The sequence below is a fragment of the Pseudophryne corroboree genome, chromosome 4, assembly GCF_028390025.1.
Source record: "Pseudophryne corroboree isolate aPseCor3 chromosome 4, aPseCor3.hap2, whole genome shotgun sequence".
Lineage (NCBI taxonomy): Eukaryota > Metazoa > Chordata > Amphibia > Anura > Myobatrachidae > Pseudophryne > Pseudophryne corroboree.
The window spans coordinates 3,288,854-3,311,145 of record NC_086447.1 but is presented as its reverse complement, the minus strand read 5'-3'; the positions used below and the strand labels follow the sequence as shown (position 1 = coordinate 3,311,145).

Sequence of the window (22,292 nt, the reverse complement as noted above, 5' to 3'; positions counted from 1 at the left end):
GGTACATGCTGTCAGGAGTACCTGCAGTCCCAGAGGTAAGCGCTGGCAGGAGTACCTCCTGTCCTAGAGATAAGCACTGGCAGTATACCTGCTATCCTAGAGATAAGTACTGGCATTATACCTGCTGTCCTAGAGGTAAGCACTAACAGGAGTAACTTTTGTTCTAGAGGTAAGCACTGGCAGTGTACCTCCTGTCCTAGAGATAAGCACTGGCAGTATACCTGCTATCCTAGAGATAAATACTGGCATTATACCTACTGTCCTAGAGGTAAGCACTGACAGGAGTAACTTTTGTCCTAGAGGTAAGCACTGGCAGTGTACCTGCTGTCCCAGAGGTAAGCACTGACAGGAGTAACTTTTGTTCTAGAGGTAAGCACTGGCAGTGTACCTGCTGTCCTAGAGGTAAGCACTGGCAGTATACCTGCTATCCTAGAGATAAGTACTGGCATTATACCTGCTGTCCTAGAGGTAAGCACTGGCAGGAGTATCTCCGGTTCTATAGGTGCGCACTGGCAGGAGTACCTCCGGTCCTAGAGGTAAGCACTGGCAGTATACTTGCTGTCCTAGAGGTAAGCACTGGCAGTATACCTGCTGTCCTAGAGGTAAGTATGGCTGGATGGATGTAGGGGGCTGGCAGGTAGCAGTGAATATGGCTGTCTGTATGGAAACTGCTGAAGAGATGTAGAGGTTCCCTCAGACAGAGGTGAGCACTGTATTGCAAAGCACTGTACTGCGGAGCGTGCTGGATGTGGTACCTATGTACATGATGGGTGTGGGTCACTCTATCCCTGTCTCTATCTTCTGCAGAATTCCCCAGTGCTGTATTGCAGAACATTGTATTGCAGAGCGAGGTAGCTATGAACATGTTGGCTGTGTGTTACTCTATCACTGTGTCTGTCCCCTGCAGGATGCACCTGCTCTGTATTGCAGAGCATTGTATTTCAGAGCATTGTATTGCGGAGCACTGTATTGCGGAGTGTGGTACCTATGTACATGTTGGCTGTGTGTCACACCCCTGCAGGATGCTTCAGTGCTGTATTCAGAGCATTGTATTGCGGAGCACTGTATTGCAGAGCATTGTATTGCAGAGCACTGTACTGTGGAGTACTGTATCACTCTATCCCTGTGTCTCTCCCCTGCAGGATGCCCCAGTGCTGTATTGCAGAGCATTGTATTGCAAAGCACTGTATTGCGGAGCGTGGTACCTATGTACATGTTGGCTGTGTGTCACTCTATCCCTGTATGTCTCCCCTGCAGGATGCCCCAGTGCTGTATGCAGAACACTGTATTGCAGAACACTGTATTGCAGAGCACTGTATTGCGGAGCATTGTGTCACTCTGTCCCTGTGTCTCTTCCCTGCAGGATGCCCCAGTGCTGTATTGCGCAGCATTGTATTCCAGAGCACTGTACTGCGGAGCACTGTGTCACTTTGTCCCTTTGTCTCTCTCCTGCAGGATGTCCCAGCGCTGTATTGCGGAGCATTGTATTGCAGAGCATTGTATTGTGGAGCACTGTACTGCAGAGCATTGTATTACTATGTACCTGTGTCTCTCCCCTGCAGGATTCCCCAGCTATGTATGCAGAGCATTGTACTGCGGAGCACTGTGTCACTCTGTCCCTTTGTCTCTCTCCTGCAGGATGCCCCAGCGCTGTATTGCGGAGCATTGTACTGTGGAGCACCATATTGTAGAGCATTGTATTGCGGCGAACTTTACTGCAGAGCACTGTATTACTCTGTACCTGTGTGTCTCCCCTGCAGGATGCCCCAGCGCTGTATTCAGAGCATCGTATTGCAGAGCACTGTATTGCAGAGCATTGTACTGCTGAACACTGTGTCACTCTGTCTCTGTGTCTCTCCCCTGCAGGATGCCTCAGCGCTGTATTGCGGAGCATTGTATTGCGGAGCACTTTACTGCATAGCACTGTACTGCGGAGCACTGTGTCACTCTGTCCCTGTGTCTCTCCCCTGCAGGATGCACCAGCTCTGTATTGCAGAGCATTGTATTGCGGAGCACTGCATTGCAGAGCATTGTATTGCAGAGCACTGTGTCACTCTGTCCCTGTGTCTCTCCCCTGCAGGATGCCCCAGCGCTGTATTGCAGAGCATTGTACTGTGGAGCACTGTATCACTCTGTCCCCGTGTCTCTCCCCTGCAGGATGCCCCAGCGCTGTATTGCAGAGCATTGTATTGCAGAGCATTGTACTGTGGAGCACTGTGTCACTCTGTCCCTGTGTCTCTCCCCTGCAGGATGCCCCAGTGCTGTATTCAGGAGCACTGTATTGCAGCGCATTGTATTGCGGAGCACTGTATCACTCTCCCTGTGTCTCTCCCCTGCAGGATGCCCCAGTGCTGTATTGCAGAGCATTGTATTGCAAAGCACTGTATTGCGGAGCATGGTACCTATGTACATGTTGGCTGTGTGTCACTCTATCCCTGTATGTCTCCCCTGCAGGATGCCCCAGTGCTGTATGCAGAGCATTGTATTGCAGAACACTGTATTGCAGAGCACTGTATTGCAGAGCATTGTGTCACTCTGTCCCTTTGTCTCTCTCCTGCAGGATGTCCCAGCGCTGTATTGCGGAGCATTGTATTGTGGAGCACTGTACTGCAGAGCACTGTATTACTCTGTACCTGTGTCTCTCCCCTGCAGGATTCCCCAGCTATTTATGCAGAGCATTGTACTGCGGAGCACTGTGTCACTCTGTCCCTTTGTCTCTCTCCTGCAGGATGCCCCAGCGCTGTATTGCGGAGCATTGTGCTGCGGAGCACCGTATTGTAGAGCATTGTATTGCGGCGCACTTTACTGCAGAGCACTGTATTACTCTGTACCTGTGTGTCTCCCCTGCAGGATGCCCCAGCGCTGTATGCAGAGCATCGTATTGCAGAGCACTGTATTGCAGAGCATTGTACTGCTGAACACTGTGTCACTCTGTCTCTGTGTCTCTCCCCTGCAGGATGCCTCAGCGCTGTATTGCGGAGCATTGTATTGCGGAGCACTGTATTGCGGAGCACTTTACTGCATAGCACTGTACTGCGGAGCACTGTGTCACTCTGTCCCTGTGTCTCTCCCCTGCTGGATGCCCCAGCTCTGTATTGCAGAGCATTGTATTGCGGAGCACTGCATTGCAGAGCATTGTATTGCAGAGCACTGTGTCACTGTGTCTCTCCCCTGCAGGATGCCCAATCGCTGTATTGCTGAGCATTGTATTGCAGAGCACTGTGTCACTCTGTCCCTGTGTCTCTCCCCTGCAGGATGCCCCAGCGCTGTATTGCAGAGCATTGTACTGTGGAGCACTGTATCACTCTGTCCCCGTGTCTCTCCCCTGCAGGATGCCCCAGCGCTGTATTGCAGAGCATTGTATTGCAGAGCATTGTACTGTGGAGCACTGTGTCACTCTGTCCCCGTGTCTCTCCCCTGCAGGATGCCCCAGCGCTGTATTGCAGAGCATTGTATTGCAGAGCACTGTACTGTGGAGCACTGTGTCACTCTATCCCTGTGTCTCTCCCCTGCAGGATGCCCCAGTGCTGTATTCAGGAGCACTGTATTGCAGCTCATTGTATTGCGGAGCATTGTACTGCGGAGCACTGTATCACTCTCCCTGTGTCTCTCCCATGCAGGATGCCCCAGCGCTGTATTGCAGAGCAGTGTACTGCGGAGCACTGTGTCACTCTGTCTGTGTGTCTCTCTCCTGCAGGATGCCTCAGCTCTGTATTGCAGAGCATTGTACTGCGGAGCACTGTGTCACTCTGTCCTTGTGTCTCTCCCTGCAGGATGCCCCAGCGCTGTATTGCGGAGCACTTTATTGCAGAGCATTGTACTGTGGAGCACTGTGTTACTCTGTCCCTGTGTCTCTCCTCTGCAGGATGCCCCAGCGCTGTATTGCAGAGCATTGTACTGTGGAGCACTGTATTGCAGAGCATTGTATTGCGGAGCACTGTATCACTCTGACCCTGTGTCTCTCCCCTGCAGGATGCCCCAGCGCTGTATTGCAGAGCATTGTATTGTGGAGCACTGTATCACTCTGTCCCTGTGTCTCTCCCCTGCAGGATGCCTCAGCGCTGTATTGCGGAGCATTGTATTGCGGAGCACTGTATTGCGGAGCACTTTACTGCATAGCACTGTACTGCGGAGCACTGTGTCACTCTGTCCCTGTGTCTCTCTCCTGCAGGATGCCCCAGCTCTGTATTGCAGAGCATTGTATTGCGGAGCACTGCATTGCAGAGCATTGTATTGCAGAGCACTGTGTCACTCTGTCCCTGTGTCTCTCCCCTGCAGGATGCCCCATCGCTGTATTGCAGAGCATTGTATTGCAGAGCACTGTGTCACTCTGTCCCTGTGTCTCTCCCCTGCAGGATGCCCCAGCGCTGTATTGCAGAGCATTGTACTGTGGAGCACAGTATCACTCTGTCCCCGTGTCTCTCCCCTGCAGGATGCCCCAGCGCTGTATTGCAGAGCATTGTATTGCAGAGCATTGTACTGTGGAGCACTGTGTCACTCTGTCCCTGTGTCTCTCCCCTGCAGCATGCCCCAGCGCTGTATTCAGGAGCACTGTATTGCAGCGCATTGTTTTGCGGAACACTGTATCACTCTCCCTGTGTCTCTCCCCTGCAGGATGCCCCAGCGCTGTATTGCAGAGTATTGTACTGCAGAGCACTGTCACTCTGTACCTGTATCTCTCCCCTGCAGGATGCCCCAGCTCTGTATTGCAGAGCATTGTATTGCAGAGCATTGTACTGCGGAGCACTGTATCACTCTCCCTGTGTCTCTCCCATGCAGGATGCCCCAGCGCTGTATTGCAGAGAATTGTACTGCGGAGCACTGTGTCACTCTGTGTGTCTCTCTCCTGCAGGATGCCCCAGCTCTGTATTGCAGAGCATTGTACTGCGGAGCACTGTGTCACTCTGTCCTTGTGTCTCTCCCCTGCAGGATGCCCCAGCGCTGTATTCAGGAGCACTTTATTGCAGAGCATTGTATTGCAGAGCACTGTATCACTCTGTCCCTGTGTCTCTCCCCTGCAGGATGCCCCAGCTCTGTATTGCAAAGCATTGTATTGCAGAGCATTGTACTGTGGAGCACTGTATTGCAGAGCATTGTATTGCGGAGCACTGTATCACTCTGACCCTGTGTCTCTCCCCTGCAGGATGCCCCAGCGCTGTATTGCAGAGCATTGTATTGTGGAGCACTGTATCACTCTGTCCCTGTGTCTCTCCCCTGCAAGATGCCCCAGGGCTGTATTGCGGAGCACTGTATCACTCTGCTCGTGTGTCTCTCCCCTGCAGGATGCCCCAGCACTGTATTGCGAGGCATTGTATTGCGGAGCACTGCATTGCAGAGCATTGTATTGCAGAGCATTGTATTGCGGAGCACTGTATCACTCTGTCCCTGTGTCTCTCCTCTGCAGGATGTCCCAGTGCTGTATTGAAGAGCATTGTATTGCGGAGCACTGTATTGCAGAGCATTGTATTGCGGAGCACTGTATTGCAGAGCACTATATTTTGGAGCATTGTATTGCGGAGCGCTGTATTGCAGAGCATTTTATTGCAGAGCACTGTATTGTGGAGCATTGTATTGCGGAGCACTGTGTCACTCTGTCCCTGTGTCTCTCCTCTGCAGGATGCCCCAGCGCTGTGTTGCAGAGCATTGTATTTCAGAGCACTGTATTGCAGAGCATTGTATTGCGGAGCACTGTGTCACTCTGTCCCTGTGTCTCTCCTCTGCAGGATGCCCCAGCGCTGTATTGCAGAGCATTGTATTGCAGAGCACTGTATTGCAGAGCATTGTATTGCGGAGCACTGTGTCACTCTGTCCCTGTGTCTCTCCCCTGCAGGATGCCCCAGCGCTGTATTGCAGAGCATTGTATTACAGAGCACTGTATTGCAGAGCATTGTATTGCGGAGCACTGTATTGCAGAGCATTGTATTACAGAGCACTGGATTGCAGAGCATTGTATTGCGGAGCACTGTGTCACTCTGTCCCTGTGTCTCTCCTCTGCAGGATGCCCCAGCGCTGTATTGCAGAGCATTGTATTACAGAGCACTGTATTGCAGAGCATTGTATTGCGGAGCACTGTGTCACTCTGTCCCTGTGTCTCTCCCCTGCAGGATGCCCCAGCACTGTATTGCAGAGCATTGTATTGCAGAGCACTGTATTGCAGAGCATTGTATTGCGGAGCACTGTGTCACTCTGTCCCTGTGTCTCTCCCCTGCAGGATGCCCCAGCGCTGTATTGCAGAGCATTGTATTACAGAGCACTGTATTGCAGAGCATTGTATTGCGGAGCACTGTATTGCAGAGCATTGTATTACAGAGCACTGGATTGCAGAGCATTGTATTGCGGAGCACTGTGTCACTCTGTCCCTGTGTCTCTCCTCTGCAGGATGCCCCAGCGCTGTATTGCAGAGCATTGTATTACAGAGCACTGTATTGCAGAGCATTGTATTGCGGAGCACTGTGTCACTCTGTCCCTGTGTCTCTCCCCTGCAGGATGCCCCAGCTCTGTGAACACTTCTGCACACATCACCATATTCTCTGACCGTTTCGATATAATGGGCCATTTACATGAACTTCCTCAGCTCAGGCAGTTTGCGGAGCAGTTTGTGGCTGCACACCATACAGTAGACATTTATCTGTACGGGCAGCTGACGGAGAGACTGCGGCAGCACATGCGCGCTCACCAGCCCCTGGGGGCGCTGCATTACACCGTGCAGGATAAGTACATCATTGACTACATTAACGCCATGACCTGGCAGCCGCCAGCCACCACCGACCGCGTGTCACATGTCCTCATTCTCATGCTGGACAGCGGCTACCCGCACGTATTCACCAAACCCAAAGTCCCCAAACTGAAGAGAGCCGGACTGGAGATATTCGTCCTGGGATATAGGAGCGAGAAGGATTACACGCTGGATGATATCGCGTCCTCTCCCGCGCAGACCCACTCCTTCAGCCAGCTGCAGTATCCGAGCCTGGATCACGCACTGTCTGCATTGTCGCAATCCGTGTGCCGCAGCCTGGAGGCCAAGGAACGCAACACAAAGAAAGAGCGTGAGTAACCCAGTTGTACTGCGCTACGGAATATGCATGTGCCATCAGGCATCATGTGTGCCCATCTGTGTGCGTGTATCTGTGTGCGTATGTCTGTATGTGTCCATCTGTGTGCGCATGTCTGTATGTGTCCATCTGTGTGCGCGTGTCTGTGTGCGCGTGTCTGTATGTGTCCATGTGTGTGCACGTGTCTGTGTGCGCATATCTGTATGTATCCATCTGTGTGTGTGTCTGCGTGCGTACAGTATGTCTGTATGTATCCATCTGTGTGTGTGTGTCTGGGTGCGTACAGTATGTCTGTATGTGTCCATCTGTGTGCGCGTGTCTGTGAGCGCGTGTCTGTATGTGTCCATGTGTGTGCGCATATCTGTATGTATCCGTCTGTGTGTGTGTGTCTGCGTGCGTACAGTATGTCTGTATGTGTCCATCTGTGTGTGCTTGTCTGTGTGCGCATGTCTGTATGTGTCCATCTGTGTGCGCATGTCTGTATGTGTCCATCTGTGTGCGCGTGTCTGTGTGCGCATATCTGTATGTGTCCATCTGTGTGTGCGTGTCTGTGTGCGTGTGTCTGTATGTGTCCATGTGTGTGCGCGTTTCTGTGTGCGCATATCTGTATGTATCCATCTGTGTGTGTGTCTGCGTGCGTACAGTATGTCTGTATGTGTCCATCTGTGTGTGCTTGTCTGTGTGCGCATGTCTGTATGTGTCCATCTGTGTGCGCATGTCTGTATGTGTCCATCTGTGTGCGCGTGTCTGTATGTGTCCATCTGTGTGCGCGTGTCTGTATGTGTCCATCTGTGTGCGCGTGTCTGTGTGCGCATATCTGTATGTGTCCATCTGTGTGTGCGTGTCTGTGTGCGTGTGTCTGTATGTGTCCATGTGTGTGCGCGTTTCTGTGTGCGCATGTCTGTATGTATCCATCTGTGTGTGTGTGTCTGTGTGCGCATGTCTGTATGTATCCATCTGTGTGTGTGTGTCTGTGTGCGCATGTCTGTATGTATCCATCTGTGTGTGTGTGTCTGTGTGCGCATGTCTGTATGTATCCATCTGTGTGTGTGTCTGCGTGCGTACAGTATGTCTGTATGTGTCCATGTGTGTGCGCATATCTGTATGTATCCGTTTGTGTGTGTGCGTCTGCGTGCGTACAGTATGTCTGTATGTGCGCATGTCTGAATGTGTCCATCTGTGTGTGTGTCTGCGTGCATACAGTATGTTTGTATGTGTCCATCTGTGTGTGTGTGTCTGTGTGCGCATGTCTGTATGTATCCATCTGTGTGTGTGTGTCTGTGTGCGCATGTCTGTATGTGTCCATCTGTGTGTGTGTGTCTGTGTGCGCATGTCTGTATGTATCCATCTGTGTGTGTGTCTGCGTGCATACAGTATGTTTGTATGTGTCCATCTGTGTGTGTGTCTGTGTGCGCATGTCTGTATGTATCCATCTGTGTGCGTGTCTGCGTGCGTACAGCATGTCTGTATGTGTCCATCTGTGTGTGTGTGTCTGTGTGCGCATGTCTGTATGTATCCATCTGTGTGTGTGTCTGCGTGCGTACAGTATGTCTGTATGTGTCCATGTGTGTGCGCATGTCTGTATGTGTCCATCTGTGTGCGCGTGTCTGTGTGCGCATATCTGTATGTGTCCATCTGTGTGTGTGTGTCTGTGTGCGCATGTCTGTATGTATCCATCTGTGTGTGTGTCTGCGTGCATACAGTATGTTTGTATGTGTCCATCTGTGTGTGTGTGTCTGTGTGCGCATGTCTGTATGTATCCATCTGTGTGCGTGTCTGCGTGCGCATGTCTGTATGTGTCCATCTGTGTGTGTGTCTGCATGCGTACAGTATGTTTGTATGTGTCCATCTGTGTGTGTGTGTCTGTGTGCGCATGTCTGTATGTGTCCATCTGTGTGTGTGTCTGTGTGCGCATGTCTGTATGTGTCCATCTGTGTGTGTGTCTGCATGCGTACAGTATGTTTGTATGTGTCCATCTGTGTGTGTGTGTCTGTGTGCGCATGTCTGTATGTGTCCATCTGTGTGTGCGTGTCTGTGTGCGCATGTCTGTATGTATCCATCTGTGTGTGTGTCTGCGTGCGTACAGTATGTCTGTATGTGTCCATCTGTGTGTGTGTGTCTGTGTGCGCATGTCTGTATGTATCCATCTGTGTGCGTGTCTGCGTGCGTACAGCATGTCTGTATGTGTCCATCTGTGTGTGTGTGTCTGTGTGTGCATGTCTGTATGTATCCATCTGTGTGTGTGTCTGCGTGCGTACAGTATGTCTGTATGTGTCCATGTGTGTGCGCATGTCTGTATGTGTCCATCTGTGTGCGCGTGTCTGTGTGCGCATATCTGTATGTGTCCATCTGTGTGTGTGTATCTGTGTGCGCATGTCTGTATGTGTCCATCTGTGTGTGTGTGTCTGTGTGCGCATGTCTGTATGTATCCATCTGTGTGCGTGTCTGCGTGCGTACAGTATGTTTGTATGTGTCCATCTGTGTGTGTGTGTCTGTGTGTGCATGTCTGTATGTGTCCATCTGTGTGTGCGTGTCTGTGTGCGCATGTCTGTATGTATTGACAATACTAAATTCCTTTGTCGTATAAACAACCCTTTATGAGGTCTAAGAACACTGTACGCTGAATGCGTGAGAAGTACCGTACGGGTACGCTGGTTGCGTAACGATCGCTCAGCCGTAGGCGAGACGCTCAAGCGTCACGTTCGCTCACGGCCCAGCGATCACAGGACAGCACGTTTAATGGCTTTTGACTAACGTAATGATTCGCTATGGCGTAGCAGACGCTCGAGACCACGAGGAGATCACCAGCGGCGCAGACGCTCACAACGCTATACCTTTATGTCTAAACCTTTTAACAATGAAATACACAGAATACCTTAATGTGAATACAGGGTGTAAGTGCAACCTTGTGTAACCTGACTAACTACAAAGCTGCTTGTGCGTCACCGACGCTCAAGTGAACACTTAACACTATAGGAAATACACAGATACTGGTTTAGGTTCCAAAGCCTATTAACTGTATTATATCTAGTATACTTGTAAAAAGGGGATAACAGTACAAATGATACACTACAATATAACAGAGACTTCCTAACCACAGAACTAAACAATACTATCTAATACAATACAATACTAGTCTAGGGGAGATACGAGAGAGAGATAGAAGGGAAAGAGAGAGAGAGAGAGAGACGGAGAGAGATGAGAGAAATTGGCTCACAGAAAGACAATGATAACGGAGAGAAACTTACGCACAAGGGTAAACGATCGCATGCGCCTGGACATCCAGCACCCGATTTTCAGCAATGAGAACCGTTGAAGAGTGAGAGCTGGATGTGGTCGGCCTGCCTATTTATGCCCCACACACAATGCAATCTCATAGTCCCTACAATCCCATTGTCCATTGGATGAAGGAATTCGACCCTGTATCACAACAAAAGGTCATAGGTTGATTCATACAGGTGGGCTGTGACGATTTCAAACAGCTCAGGTGGGTGGGGAACTAGGTTTCCCGCCGCATACCTGAGTATGAGTAAATAGTAGAAATGGACATAAACTTCTTATGTCCATAACTATTCGCACGAGCGATTAATACGCTCCAAACCAACACCGGAATATTGCTAATTAAATACTCTTCCGATGGGTACCAAACACTGCTGTATGATTCCTGTTAGACCCTTCGTACGATACAAAGAGGGATCCCCTAGCTCAGGGACCTTCTATATTAACCAAACTTTCAGAAACTATCAAAGGGACCATGATCTATAAACTACATTAATTGTGAAAATATGTAACGAATGAGTCGCACGCTACGACTACATAAACTCTACCGTAAATACGCATACCGCGCCTGCGAGTGCACGCTATTGCGGGTATGCGCCTTCACGGGAGAGCGTACGCATGCGCAGCACGGACCAGTGTGCGGTGCAAATATGGCAACGTGCATAGAGACATTTTTCTGACTTTGACAGTCCACCCTTTGGCAGTCAATAATAACTGCCACAAAACATTTAAGGAGAAAAATGCAAGTCAGGGGTTAATTGATTTCCATGGTTGGGTAAGGGAGGAGAGAGGAGAAGGTGTGAAGAGGGTATGACCTAGTGAGATAGCAGAAGCATGTGTGTATGAATCCATGTTTGGGGGGTCATGTATCATCGTGCCGTACGTGTGGTAAATCAAGCTTCGAGGTATTGCGAAGTATACATTTGAATTCCTTCTTATCCTGTGGTACAGGTCTGTGGATGGGCTGTCAAACTTTACCGAGCTCTTTTCGGATTTTGAACAAAATGGGGAGCACATTTTAGTTGATGATACATGAATGGGGGAGGTATGTGGTTGCTGAGATCTGTGCCTGTATTCCCTATCGTCTATGTGTGTCATTACCTGAGGGTTGTAGAGATGAAGATAAAGAACACTTATGGAAAATGCAATGATATTCTATGTCAGGGAAATGTACATCTGTCGTCGAAGTTGTGTTCGGTATCTGTTGAGAGTCGTCTTCTTTGCGCTGTATTGCTCCTTGGGCATGAGCAAATAGCTTTGTCTGAGCCATCAGATTTACAAAAAATGTTGGGCTAGCGTGAGTTTAAAAGTACTAGGGAAACTGGGGATCCATGGCAAAGTTCATCAAGTGTCCATATTTAAAGTTGTCAAATCTTCTTCTTTGGTCAATCCGTTGTCTGTATACATCTCGTCTCGTCAGCTTCCTCGTCCAAGGGGGTCTTTGTATCTTGGAGAAAAGCAGAAAAACAGGTGAAAGAAACGGACCGTATAATCGCATTTTCATCACATCCTGGTTTCTATCATTGGGTCATAAATCAAATCCAGGTTAATTACAGTTTCCTCGCTCCTCAAGCTCATCACTCTTGTACTTTGTTTGCACCTCATTAAAGCCTGCCCGCATCTAAATATCAATCCAATCGATATAACGACACCCAAGATACATAGTAGAAACTTTCCAACATCCATTATGACTCCTTGAGCCCAGTCTCCCAAACCGGAGAACCAATTTCGCGGGTTCAACCATGACACCCAACCAGTCAGCTCATTACCTACAGCAGCAAGGGTGAGATTGTGTTTTCGGCGAAATTCCCACTTTAATTGGAGAATGTCGTCCATCTTTTGGTCTATGACCTCTACCGGATCCTCGGTGCTATTTGTGATATAAGTGCAACACTTTATGCCGTACTGTGTTGCCAATGTAACACAATATCCGCCTGTTACTGCTGTAAGATAATTAAGAACCATCCTATGCTGAACTAGTTCTATTTTATAAGCTTGAAGTTCTCTTCCAGTGTATCTAAACGTGTCATCATACATTTCAGTGATATTATCTAACAAATTGGCGAGTGCGGAAATGTATCTATAATTCATCACTCCTCGAGCGGTGCGAGTGAAATCTAACGCTACCAGAACCTGAATCCCGGTGGATTCATGGATAAGATCGGAGGCCGGATGCTCTAACCTTTCTGACAGTTGTCTTTTAACTCGGTGCTCGTAATGAGTGTGAGTATAAGGAGCTTGGGCACCACGGTGTATGTCCTTCATTTTGTCATGTGTAACAGTCATCACTTCAGGCAATACTTTTCCAATATAACACAATCCTTCAGAGTTTGGGGCAAGCCACTTGTACGCCTTTCTCCCGCATATGAAATATGCGTCATCGGGGAGAACATATGGGACGGAGAAGGACATGACCATGTTACAAACCTTCCAGGTGAAATCTCCTGACCCTAATTCTTCCATCTGTCTAATGCACGTTTCAGTTTGTACGATATGTGCACAGTATCCTGGTGATACCTCTCCAACTCTAGTAATCCTATTTCCTAAGGTGTATCGATACCGGAAAGATTTTCCTCTACTGGCTATGTGGCGTACCAGCTCTGTATCTGTAGGCATTCTATCTGCTCTGTGTGAAAAGGTCATGGTAAGGTTGCTCCATGACACTTCCCAATTTCCCGGCTTACGGGGGTTGGAGATATTGAAACATAAGAGGGACCTATCCACATGGTATTGGTGGAGCTTCAAACTAGGAGGGCTGGAGATGTTAAACCTCCGGTCCACCGGTCTCCCACCATTTAGCTCAAGTACCTCCCCTAACGTTAAAGGAAATGGTACTAGCCCTGATTTGCTATGACCCTGAGGTACTTGAGAGCATACCCAACAATCTGTTTGGTTTAACACGTTACCCACTAAAGAGTGATAGTCACTCAATGGATGCCGATCTATATGGATATTAAAACTAGATTGGCATTTCTTTATGCATCCATCTTCAACCAGATTATCACAGAGCCTACAGATACAATTTTCTTCAGCTAACAATCCATCACAATTTCTTCTATCGGATCGTTTTCTGATACTCGCCTTTGCTTGTTGGTTTGGTTGATCTTGGAAAACTACGCCTCCATCATCATAATCGGAACCCATTCCAGAACCTCTCTCGACCTCTATGGTACTCTCGCCGGAACAGACTGCTCTGGTCAACATCATGGTTAACATCAAAATCCGGATCACAGTCTCTTGGGGCAAGTCCATCTTTGAGGAGGAAATAGAGAAGAATGAGAAGGGGGAAAAAGAAATTTCAAGGAAGAGGGGATGGGAAGTGGAGAAAAACAATAAAAGGGAGAAGGGAGTCGACAACTGCTTTCGGTCTTCAAGGCTCAGGTGCCGCCTCAGTCCTCCTGGAACAGACACTCCAGTGATACAACCTCTACCGTCTGTTCCTTATCACGGGACTTCTCTGGATCAGCAACCTTTTTGCAGTGGGATGAATGGACCCAAGTCTCTCTCTCAGCCACCTTCAATGCTGTGGTGCTAGTCAATAAGACCTGGTATGGTCCTTCCCATCTATCAATAAGACAACCTGAGCGTAGAAAATTTCGTATCATTACATAATCCCCAGGTTCAATGTCATGACAATTACTATCTGGTAAATCAGGAATCATCAACTTCAGATTATCATTTTGATTCCTCAACTGCTTACTCATGTTAATCAAGTACTTTACAGTTACTTCATTGTTACATTTCAAATCATCCTGAGGGTTAATCATGACATGCGGTTGTCGACCAAACAAGATTTCAAAAGGAGACAGATTAAGAGGGGACCTGGGAGTGGTTCTGATGCTATACAAAACAATGGGTAAAGCTTCTGGCCATGTCAATCCTGTCTCTGCCATTACTTTACTCAATTTATTTTTAATAGTGCTGTTCACTCTTTCGACCTTCGCGCTCGCCTGTGGACGGTACGGAGTGTGCAGCTTGCTATCAATTCCCATCAACTTACACATTCCTTGAAAGACATCACCTGTAAAATGGGTACCCCTATCACTTTCAATGATTCTAGGGATACCATATCTACATACAAATTCCTGCACAATTTTCTTAGCCGTAAACATAGCGGTATTTGTAGCTGCTGGGAAAGCTTCGACCCAATTCGAGAAAACATCTATACAAACAAGTACATATTTCAAATTTCGACATGGGGGTAATTGAATGAAGTCAATTTGTATTACCTGGAAAGGGCCGCCGGCAGGTGGGATATGGGATGGTTCTGTAGGTATTGCTTTTCCAATATTCTTTCTCAGACAGGTAAGGCATGACATTGCTCTTTTACTCGCATGAGAGGAGAATCCTGGGGCGCACCAGTATGCTCTTACCAATTTGCACATCCCCTCCTTGCCTAGATGAGTCAGCCCGTGAGCTGCTTCAGCCAGACATGGAAGGTATGCCCTGGGGGCCACTGGTTTACCATGTCCATCCGTCCAGAGCCCTGAGGACTCCTGGCCATATCCCTTTGCCTTCCAGACTGCTCTTTCCTGTGTGGAACACAAATTCTGCATCTCACACAACTTTTGTGTGTTGATGGTGTTAAATACCATCAGTTGTGTGGTGTCTGTCTGTATGGGGGTAGCAGCTGCAAGCTTTGCGGCTTCGTCTGCTCGGCTGTTACCAAGGGATACTGGGTCTTGGCTATATGTATGTGCTTTACATTTGATAACAGCCACTCTGTCGGGTTCCTGTATCGCTGTTAGAAGCCTTTTTATGTGAGCTGCATGCGCTATCGGTGTACCAGCCGCCGTCATGAAATTTCTGAGCCGCCATAGGGCTCCGAAATCATGTACTACCCCGAAGGCGTATCTAGAATCGGTGTAGATATTGGCTGACTTACCCTTAGCCAATTCACATGCTCTGGTTAGGGCGACCAGTTCAGCAACCTGGGCTGAGTGAGGTGGGCCTAGCGGTTCCGCTTCTATGGTGCCTTGGTCATCTACGACTGCGTATCCAGTACACAAGTCTCCCGAGTCTGACTGTCTATGACAACTACCGTCCGTGTAGAACGTGAGTTCTGCATCTTCCAGTGGGTTGTCACTGATGTCAGGCCTTGCGGTAAAATTTTGGGTCAAATATTCCATACAATCATGTGTATCTCCCTTTGCATTAGATCCTCCTTCCCCATCACTCTCACCTTCCACCCTTTGTGTCTGACCAGGCACACCTGGGAGAAAAGTTGCAGGATTTAATGCGCTGCATCTCCTTATGGTGATGTTTACTGGGGCCATTAATGCCAATTCCCATCTTGTAAACCTTGCTGATGAGACGTGTCTGGTTTGGGCAGAATTCAATAAGGCAGATACCGCATGCGGTGTATGGATTGTGAGGTTGTGGCCTAGCACGACATCTTCGCTTTTCGTCACTAGCAATGCTATCGCCGCAACGCTACGCAAGCATGTGGGGAGGGATCGCGCTACCGTGTCTAGCTGGGCGCTGTAGTATGCGACTGGCCTGCTGGCGTCACCGTGTTTTTGGGTTAGTACACCTGCTGCGCACCCAGCACTTTCTGTTCCGTATAGTTCAAAGGGTTTCCCATAGTCTGGCATACCTAATGCTGGTGCCTGCGTTAGGCACTGTTTGAGTCTCTCAAATGCTGTTTCGGATTCGTCTGTATGCGAAATCCGGTCAGGTTTGTTTGAAGAGACCATTTCCTGCAAAGGTAACGCCAATATGGAAAACCCTGGGATCCAATTACGGCAATACCCACACATTCCTAAAAACGTCCTGATCTGTTGCTGGGTTTGTGGCAGTGTCATGTCTCTAATGGCTTGGATTCTATCAGCGGTCAGGTGTCTCAGTCCTTGTGTTAGACAGTGTCCCAAATATTTTACCTTAGTTTGGCATAATTGTAACTTGTCTTTGGAAACCTTGTGTCCTGTGTCTGAAAGATGAAACAGGAGCTGTTTCGTATCCTTCAGAGATGCTTCCAGTGAATCTGAACACAGTAATAAATCGTCCACATACTGTATCAATACTGATCCACTGTCTGGTTGGAAAGACTGTAAACAATCATGCAAAGCCTGAGAAAATATACTTGGACTATCTATGAAACCTTGGGGTAACCGAGTCCACGTGTATTGGACTCCTCTGTATGTGAATGCAAACAAATATTGGCTGTCAGGGTGCAGAGGTACCGAAAAGAAAGCGGAGCAGAGGTCAATAACAGTGAAAAATTTGGCAGTGGGAGGAATTTGCATTAGGATGACAGCTGGATTAGGCACTACGGGGAACTGACTCTCAACTATTTTGTTAATCCCCCTTAGATCCTGCACTAGCCTGTAACCCCTCCCCCCACTCTTTTTAACAGGGAAGATGGGACTATTGGCTGTGCTGGACGTTCTTACCAGAATGCCCTGTTGCAGCAAGCGTTCTATCACGGGGAAAACTCCTAACTCCACCTCTGGCTTCAGAGGATACTGTGGGATTTTTGGAGCTATCCTACCATCTTTTATTTGTACAACTACTGGAGCTACGTTTGCCATTAATCCAGTGTCCTGTCCATCTTTTGTCCAAAGTGACTCTGGTATCTGAGATGTCATCTCTTCTACTTGGGATGGGTTCCTATTTGTCATAATGGAATGTGACATTAATTTTGATGGGGAGTCTAACATGTCTCGTACCTCCTGAGCGTGATTCTCAGGAATGTCCAAGAATACACCTTCAGGAGTACAATAAATGACGCAACCCATTTTACATAGTAAGTCTCTCCCCAGGAGATTAGTTGGTGCCGATGCAGCCAGCAAAAAGGAATGCTTGGTATGCAAAGGCCCTATTGTAATCTCGGCTGGTTTGCTAACAGGGTAGTGCTGGACTACTCCTGTTACTCCCATGGCTGGAATTGTCCTACCAGTGGTTCTCATGCCCACTGTCGAATTTATCACTGACTTGGCCGCCCCTGTGTCTACAAGAAAGTTTAAAGTTTTACCAGCTACATTGATTGCAATCTCTGGTTCGCTTCCAAGACTGGCAATCAATTTAACTGGCTGCAGATTACAGGTGTGGCCACACCCCTATTGGGTATGCTGACCTCCCTGAATCCCATTGGCAGCAACTACTTGTGGGGGAGTTAGCTGGGAACTACCAGAGGCCTGCCAGTCTCTGTTCGGGGGATATCTTTTTGTTTCCCCTGTATGTGGCTCAAAACTCCGCCTCTGTGGACCCTGCTCCCAATGTCGTGTGTTGTGTTGTTGTCTAGGGGGTTGAAAAGATCTTTGTACATTCTTTGTTCTACATTCTCGTGCAAAGTGTCCCGGTCTGTTACAAGAAAAACATGTTATTACACTTGCCTTACCCACAGGATTCGGTGGTACATACGCAGGCTGCCTTGTGGTCAGCGCCTGTATACTTACGGACATCAACTTATCACTTTGCGACTCCCTGTGTCTAGTGATGTTTTTGTCGTGATCAACAGCAGCCTCTCTCAAGGTGGACACTGACAGACCTCGCCAACATGGTTGTGTGGTCTGTACCCTAGCTTTTAATGTTTCTTTCAAACCATCCATCAGTACAGATACTGCTACTTCTCGATGGTTTGGGTTGGTCTTAATGTCTTCTATACCAGTGTATTTTGCCATTTCTGATAGTGCCCGGTGGAAATATTCTGCTGCCGTTTCGGACTCCTTTTGCTTAATGGAAAATATTTTATTCCATTTAACAACGGCTGGGAAATACTCCTTTAGCTGTAAATTTATCCTTTTTACATTATCCTGGTCGTACACATCTGTAAGCGGTACATCTTTATCTAGTCCACAATCAGCCAAGAATTTAACTGAGTCGACATTGGAAGGTAAGCAAGCTCTTAGCACTATCTGCCAATCCTTATTATTGGGCTCTAAAGTGTTTCCTAGATCCCTGATGTATTTTTGGCTTGCCACTAAATCTTTTCTGGGGTCTGGGAATTCAGACACTATGGTCCTCAATTCCATTCTAGTGAACGGGCAATACATGGCAATGTTCCTGACGGGTGTGGCTCCTGATGCATCTGTTTTCCCATTGGGAACTACTATCACCTTTACAGGAGCAATTCTAACAGCCTCATTCTGCGTAGATTCTACAACTTGTGGTACAATTGTTTCAGTGTAATGCATGGTGCCGTACTTACCCGTTGACACGACCTCACCTATCCCTCCGCTAGGGGCCTTAACTAATCTCGTGGGTGGTGCAGTTCCTACTGTGGTTTCTGATATGGTGGCCGCTAGAGAGAGCGCTGAAATTGTTGCCGAATCTTCTTCTTGATCACACTCCTGAGGAAGGTTCAAAACAGGGTACATCTTGCACGGGTTAATACTTGCATGAGTTATTTGGTTAACATCATTAACATTTACAGGGTTACTAAGAGTTTGTGTTTTACAACCCAGTGCGTTTCTCTCCGTAATCAGCTTCTCTCCTGCAATGTATGGTGGAGGTGGAGCTGTGGCTATCAGCTTCCTGACTGCCCCAGATCCCGCCGCCAGAGCCAAACCTCTCTGTATCTCACCTTCCTGGTGCCATAACTGTAAGTAATCATGATGCTGAATTCGTCTCTTTGTTGATTTTACGAGACATATCCTCCTCCTTAAATTTTGTAACACGTCTGGACTGAAGCTACCTATTCTTGGGAATTTGTCCCTGTCTTGTACAGTCATTCTCTCCCATTCATCACATAAAGATTCGGTGTGACTTCCATATTTTTCACACATTACATATTGTGCCGACCCAACTGGTCGGTTCACAGAATCAACCTGAACCAGGGTTGATCGCCCCCTACCTGAGCAACTGGCCCCCATAGTCTGCAGGTGTTGCTTAGTCCTCCTTGGATTTCTGTATCAAGGTTTTCAGCAAGCCTTTACAGACAACCAAATTACTCCACAGTAGGCCGGCGGTGGCGGTTTACCGAGTACCCCACTCACTCGCCCACCTCGACCAATACGACCTGATCACACCGATATGGTGCTGGCGTACTCGATACAGGGCCCCTATGGAACCTTCAGTTTACTGGAACATATGAGGGTTACCCGCAGGACACTTACTCTTTCCAGTAAAGGTGGGGTTGTTAGATAGTTCCTGAGTGACCAGCGAACTTCCCTTCCAAAAATAAAAAATTACACAAATCACGTCAGAATGTACAGATAGCGTTTGTGACCACTTTACTCTAATGGTATTAGGTCAGATTACTAACTACTGCACACAATTACGTGTGGTCCAATCGTTCAGTACATAAGCACTACTTGTCATGTACTGAAAGATCAATGGAATCGATGTTTCCGGCCGCGATTCCTTCAGCAAGAGCTTATGGCCTATATGGGTTCTGCACCAACACCCCAGGCGTTGTGCCACTGGACTTTTATAGCGGACCTCTTTAGTACCTTACGACCTCCTGGTCTTGTTACCTTCTGTTAATGACCTCCTGGTCTGTTACCTTATGGTCCGCTATACTCTAATGCTCAAATATTATTTAACCAGGGATGCCTCCCTAGCCACCGTATATGTCACTTACACGTGTGTCCCTTGACGAGTACCCGACTTTCCTTTTGGTTCCACCTTAAAGTTATATAAACTTTTGTATACAAAACCACACTCACTCAACACATGTACACTTTTGTTTCTATATCTATTTCTGCGCAGAAATTGTCTTCAGTCCAACAGTGTTACTAATTAGGAGCAGGATCTGTTAAACTAAATTTCTGATTTTCCAAAAATAGATTTGCGTTATTTACCGCGTCGCGTTATTTACCGCTGTGCGTTACTTATCGCCTTTGCGCTAATTATCGCTTTGCGCTAATTCAACTTTTCGTGACTTGAGCTACGTGGGCGTAACCAGACGCTACGTTGCGTAATGTACGCTGCGTGCGTCTGCCGTTTGGATTGCGTACGCAAGTCTTTTGTTAGGGACACGTGTACGCAAAACAAAGATCCACTGTAACACAATTTCTACCCTTATCACTGTAGATGATCCCTGATCATCTACCGCACACCACACTGACTGTCTTATCTCCCAGACAAGCCGTGTGTTGGTCTATACTTTAACTATTACCTCTACTATGAAATAACAGCAAATCTCTTTTTGCACTTTCTATCAACTATAAAACTTGGCAAACAGGAATAGTGATATACGAAATTTGAAAAAGAAATACAGATAAATGTATGCGTGCGTGTATACGCAAGACAGAAGAAAAATAAAACAGTTTTAAAAGACACAAGCGTTTTGTTCTTACTTCCGGTTCCCGGATTCCTTCAGCACTCTTTATCTAAGCGAAGCAGACGCTTATCCAATCAGCACTGCAAGGAATATGATCCCGCCCTTTGCTGATGGATAATGTCTGCTGATCTACCTAGTGCAGATATGAGAAGGATAGGACGAGTCCCCAATTGACAATACTAAATTCCTTTGTCGTATAAACAACCCTTTATGAGGTCTAAGAACACTGTACGCTGAATGCGTGAGAAGTACCGTACGGGTACGCTGGTTGCGTAACGATCGCTCAGCCGTAGGCGAGACGCTCAAGCGTCACGTTCGCTCACGGCCCAGCGATCACAGGACAGCACGTTTAATGGCTTTTGACTAACGTAATGATTCGCTATGGCGTAGCAGACGCTCGAGACCACGAGGAGATCACCAGCGGCGCAGACGCTCACAACGCTATACCTTTATGTCTAAACCTTTTAACAATGAAATACACAGAATACCTTAATGTGAATACAGGGTGTAAGTGCAACCTTGTGTAACCTGACTAACTACAAAGCTGCTTGTGCGTCACCGACGCTCAAGTGAACACTTAACACTATAGGAAATACACAGATACTGGTTTAGGTTCCAAAGCCTATTAACTGTATTATATCTAGTATACTTGTAAAAAGGGGATAACAGTACAAATGATACACTACAATATAACAGAGACTTCCTAACCACAGAACTAAACAATACTATCTAATACAATACAATACTAGTCTAGGGGAGATACGAGAGAGAGATAGAAGGGAAAGAGAGAGAGAGAGAGACGGAGAGAGATGAGAGAAATTGGCTCACAGAAAGACAATGATAACGGAGAGAAACGTACGCACAAGGGTAAACGATCGCATGCGCCTGGACATCCAGCACCCGATTTTCAGCAATGAGAACCGTTGAAGAGTGAGAGCTGGATGTGGTCGGCCTGCCTATTTATGCCCCACACACAATGCAATCTCATAGTCCCTACAATCCCATTGTCCATTGGATGAAGGAATTCGACCCTGTATCACAACAAAAGGTCATAGGTTGATTCATACAGGTGGGCTGTGACGATTTCAAACAGCTCAGGTGGGTGGGGAACTAGGTTTCCCGCCGCATACCTGAGTATGAGTAAATAGTAGAAATGGACATAAACTTCTTATGTCCATAACTATTCGCACGAGCGATTAATACGCTCCAAACCAACACCGGAATATTGCTAATTAAATACTCTTCCGATGGGTACCAAACACTGCTGTATGATTCCTGTTAGACCCTTCGTACGATACAAAGAGGGATTCCTCAGCTCAGGGACCTTCTATATTAACCAAACTTTCAGAAACTATCAAAGGGACCATGATCTATAAACTACATTAATTGTGAAAATATGTAACGAATGAGTCGCACGCTACGACTACATAAACTCTACCGTAAATACGCATACCGCGCCTGCGAGTGCACGCTATTGCGGGTATGCGCCTTCACGGGAGAGCGTACGCATGCGCAGCACGGACCAGTGTGCGGTGCAAATATGGCAACGTGCATAGAGACATTTTTCTGACTTTGACAGTATCCATCTGTGTGTGTGTCTGCGTGCGTACAGTATGTCTGTATGTGTCCATCTGTGTGTGCGTGTCTGTGTGCGCATGTCTGTATGTATCCATCTGTGTGTGTGTCTGCATGCGTACAGTATGTCTGTATGTGTCCATCTGTGTGCGCGTGTCTGT

At 47.7% G+C, this 22,292-nt stretch overlaps 1 protein-coding gene across 3 annotated transcripts in view; it reads left to right on the top strand.

Moving 5' to 3' along the window:
• LOC134908795 (deleted in malignant brain tumors 1 protein-like) overlaps nucleotides 1-22,292 on the top strand; it is a 164,139-nt gene that overhangs the window by 49,238 nt on the left and 92,609 nt on the right. For all 3 annotated transcript variants that reach the window (XM_063914918.1, XM_063914917.1, XM_063914916.1), the window contains exon 2: nucleotides 6,486-7,046. In XM_063914918.1, the coding sequence (XP_063770988.1) occupies nucleotides 6,486-7,046 (561 nt within the window). The remainder of the gene's footprint in view (nucleotides 1-6,485; nucleotides 7,047-22,292) is intronic.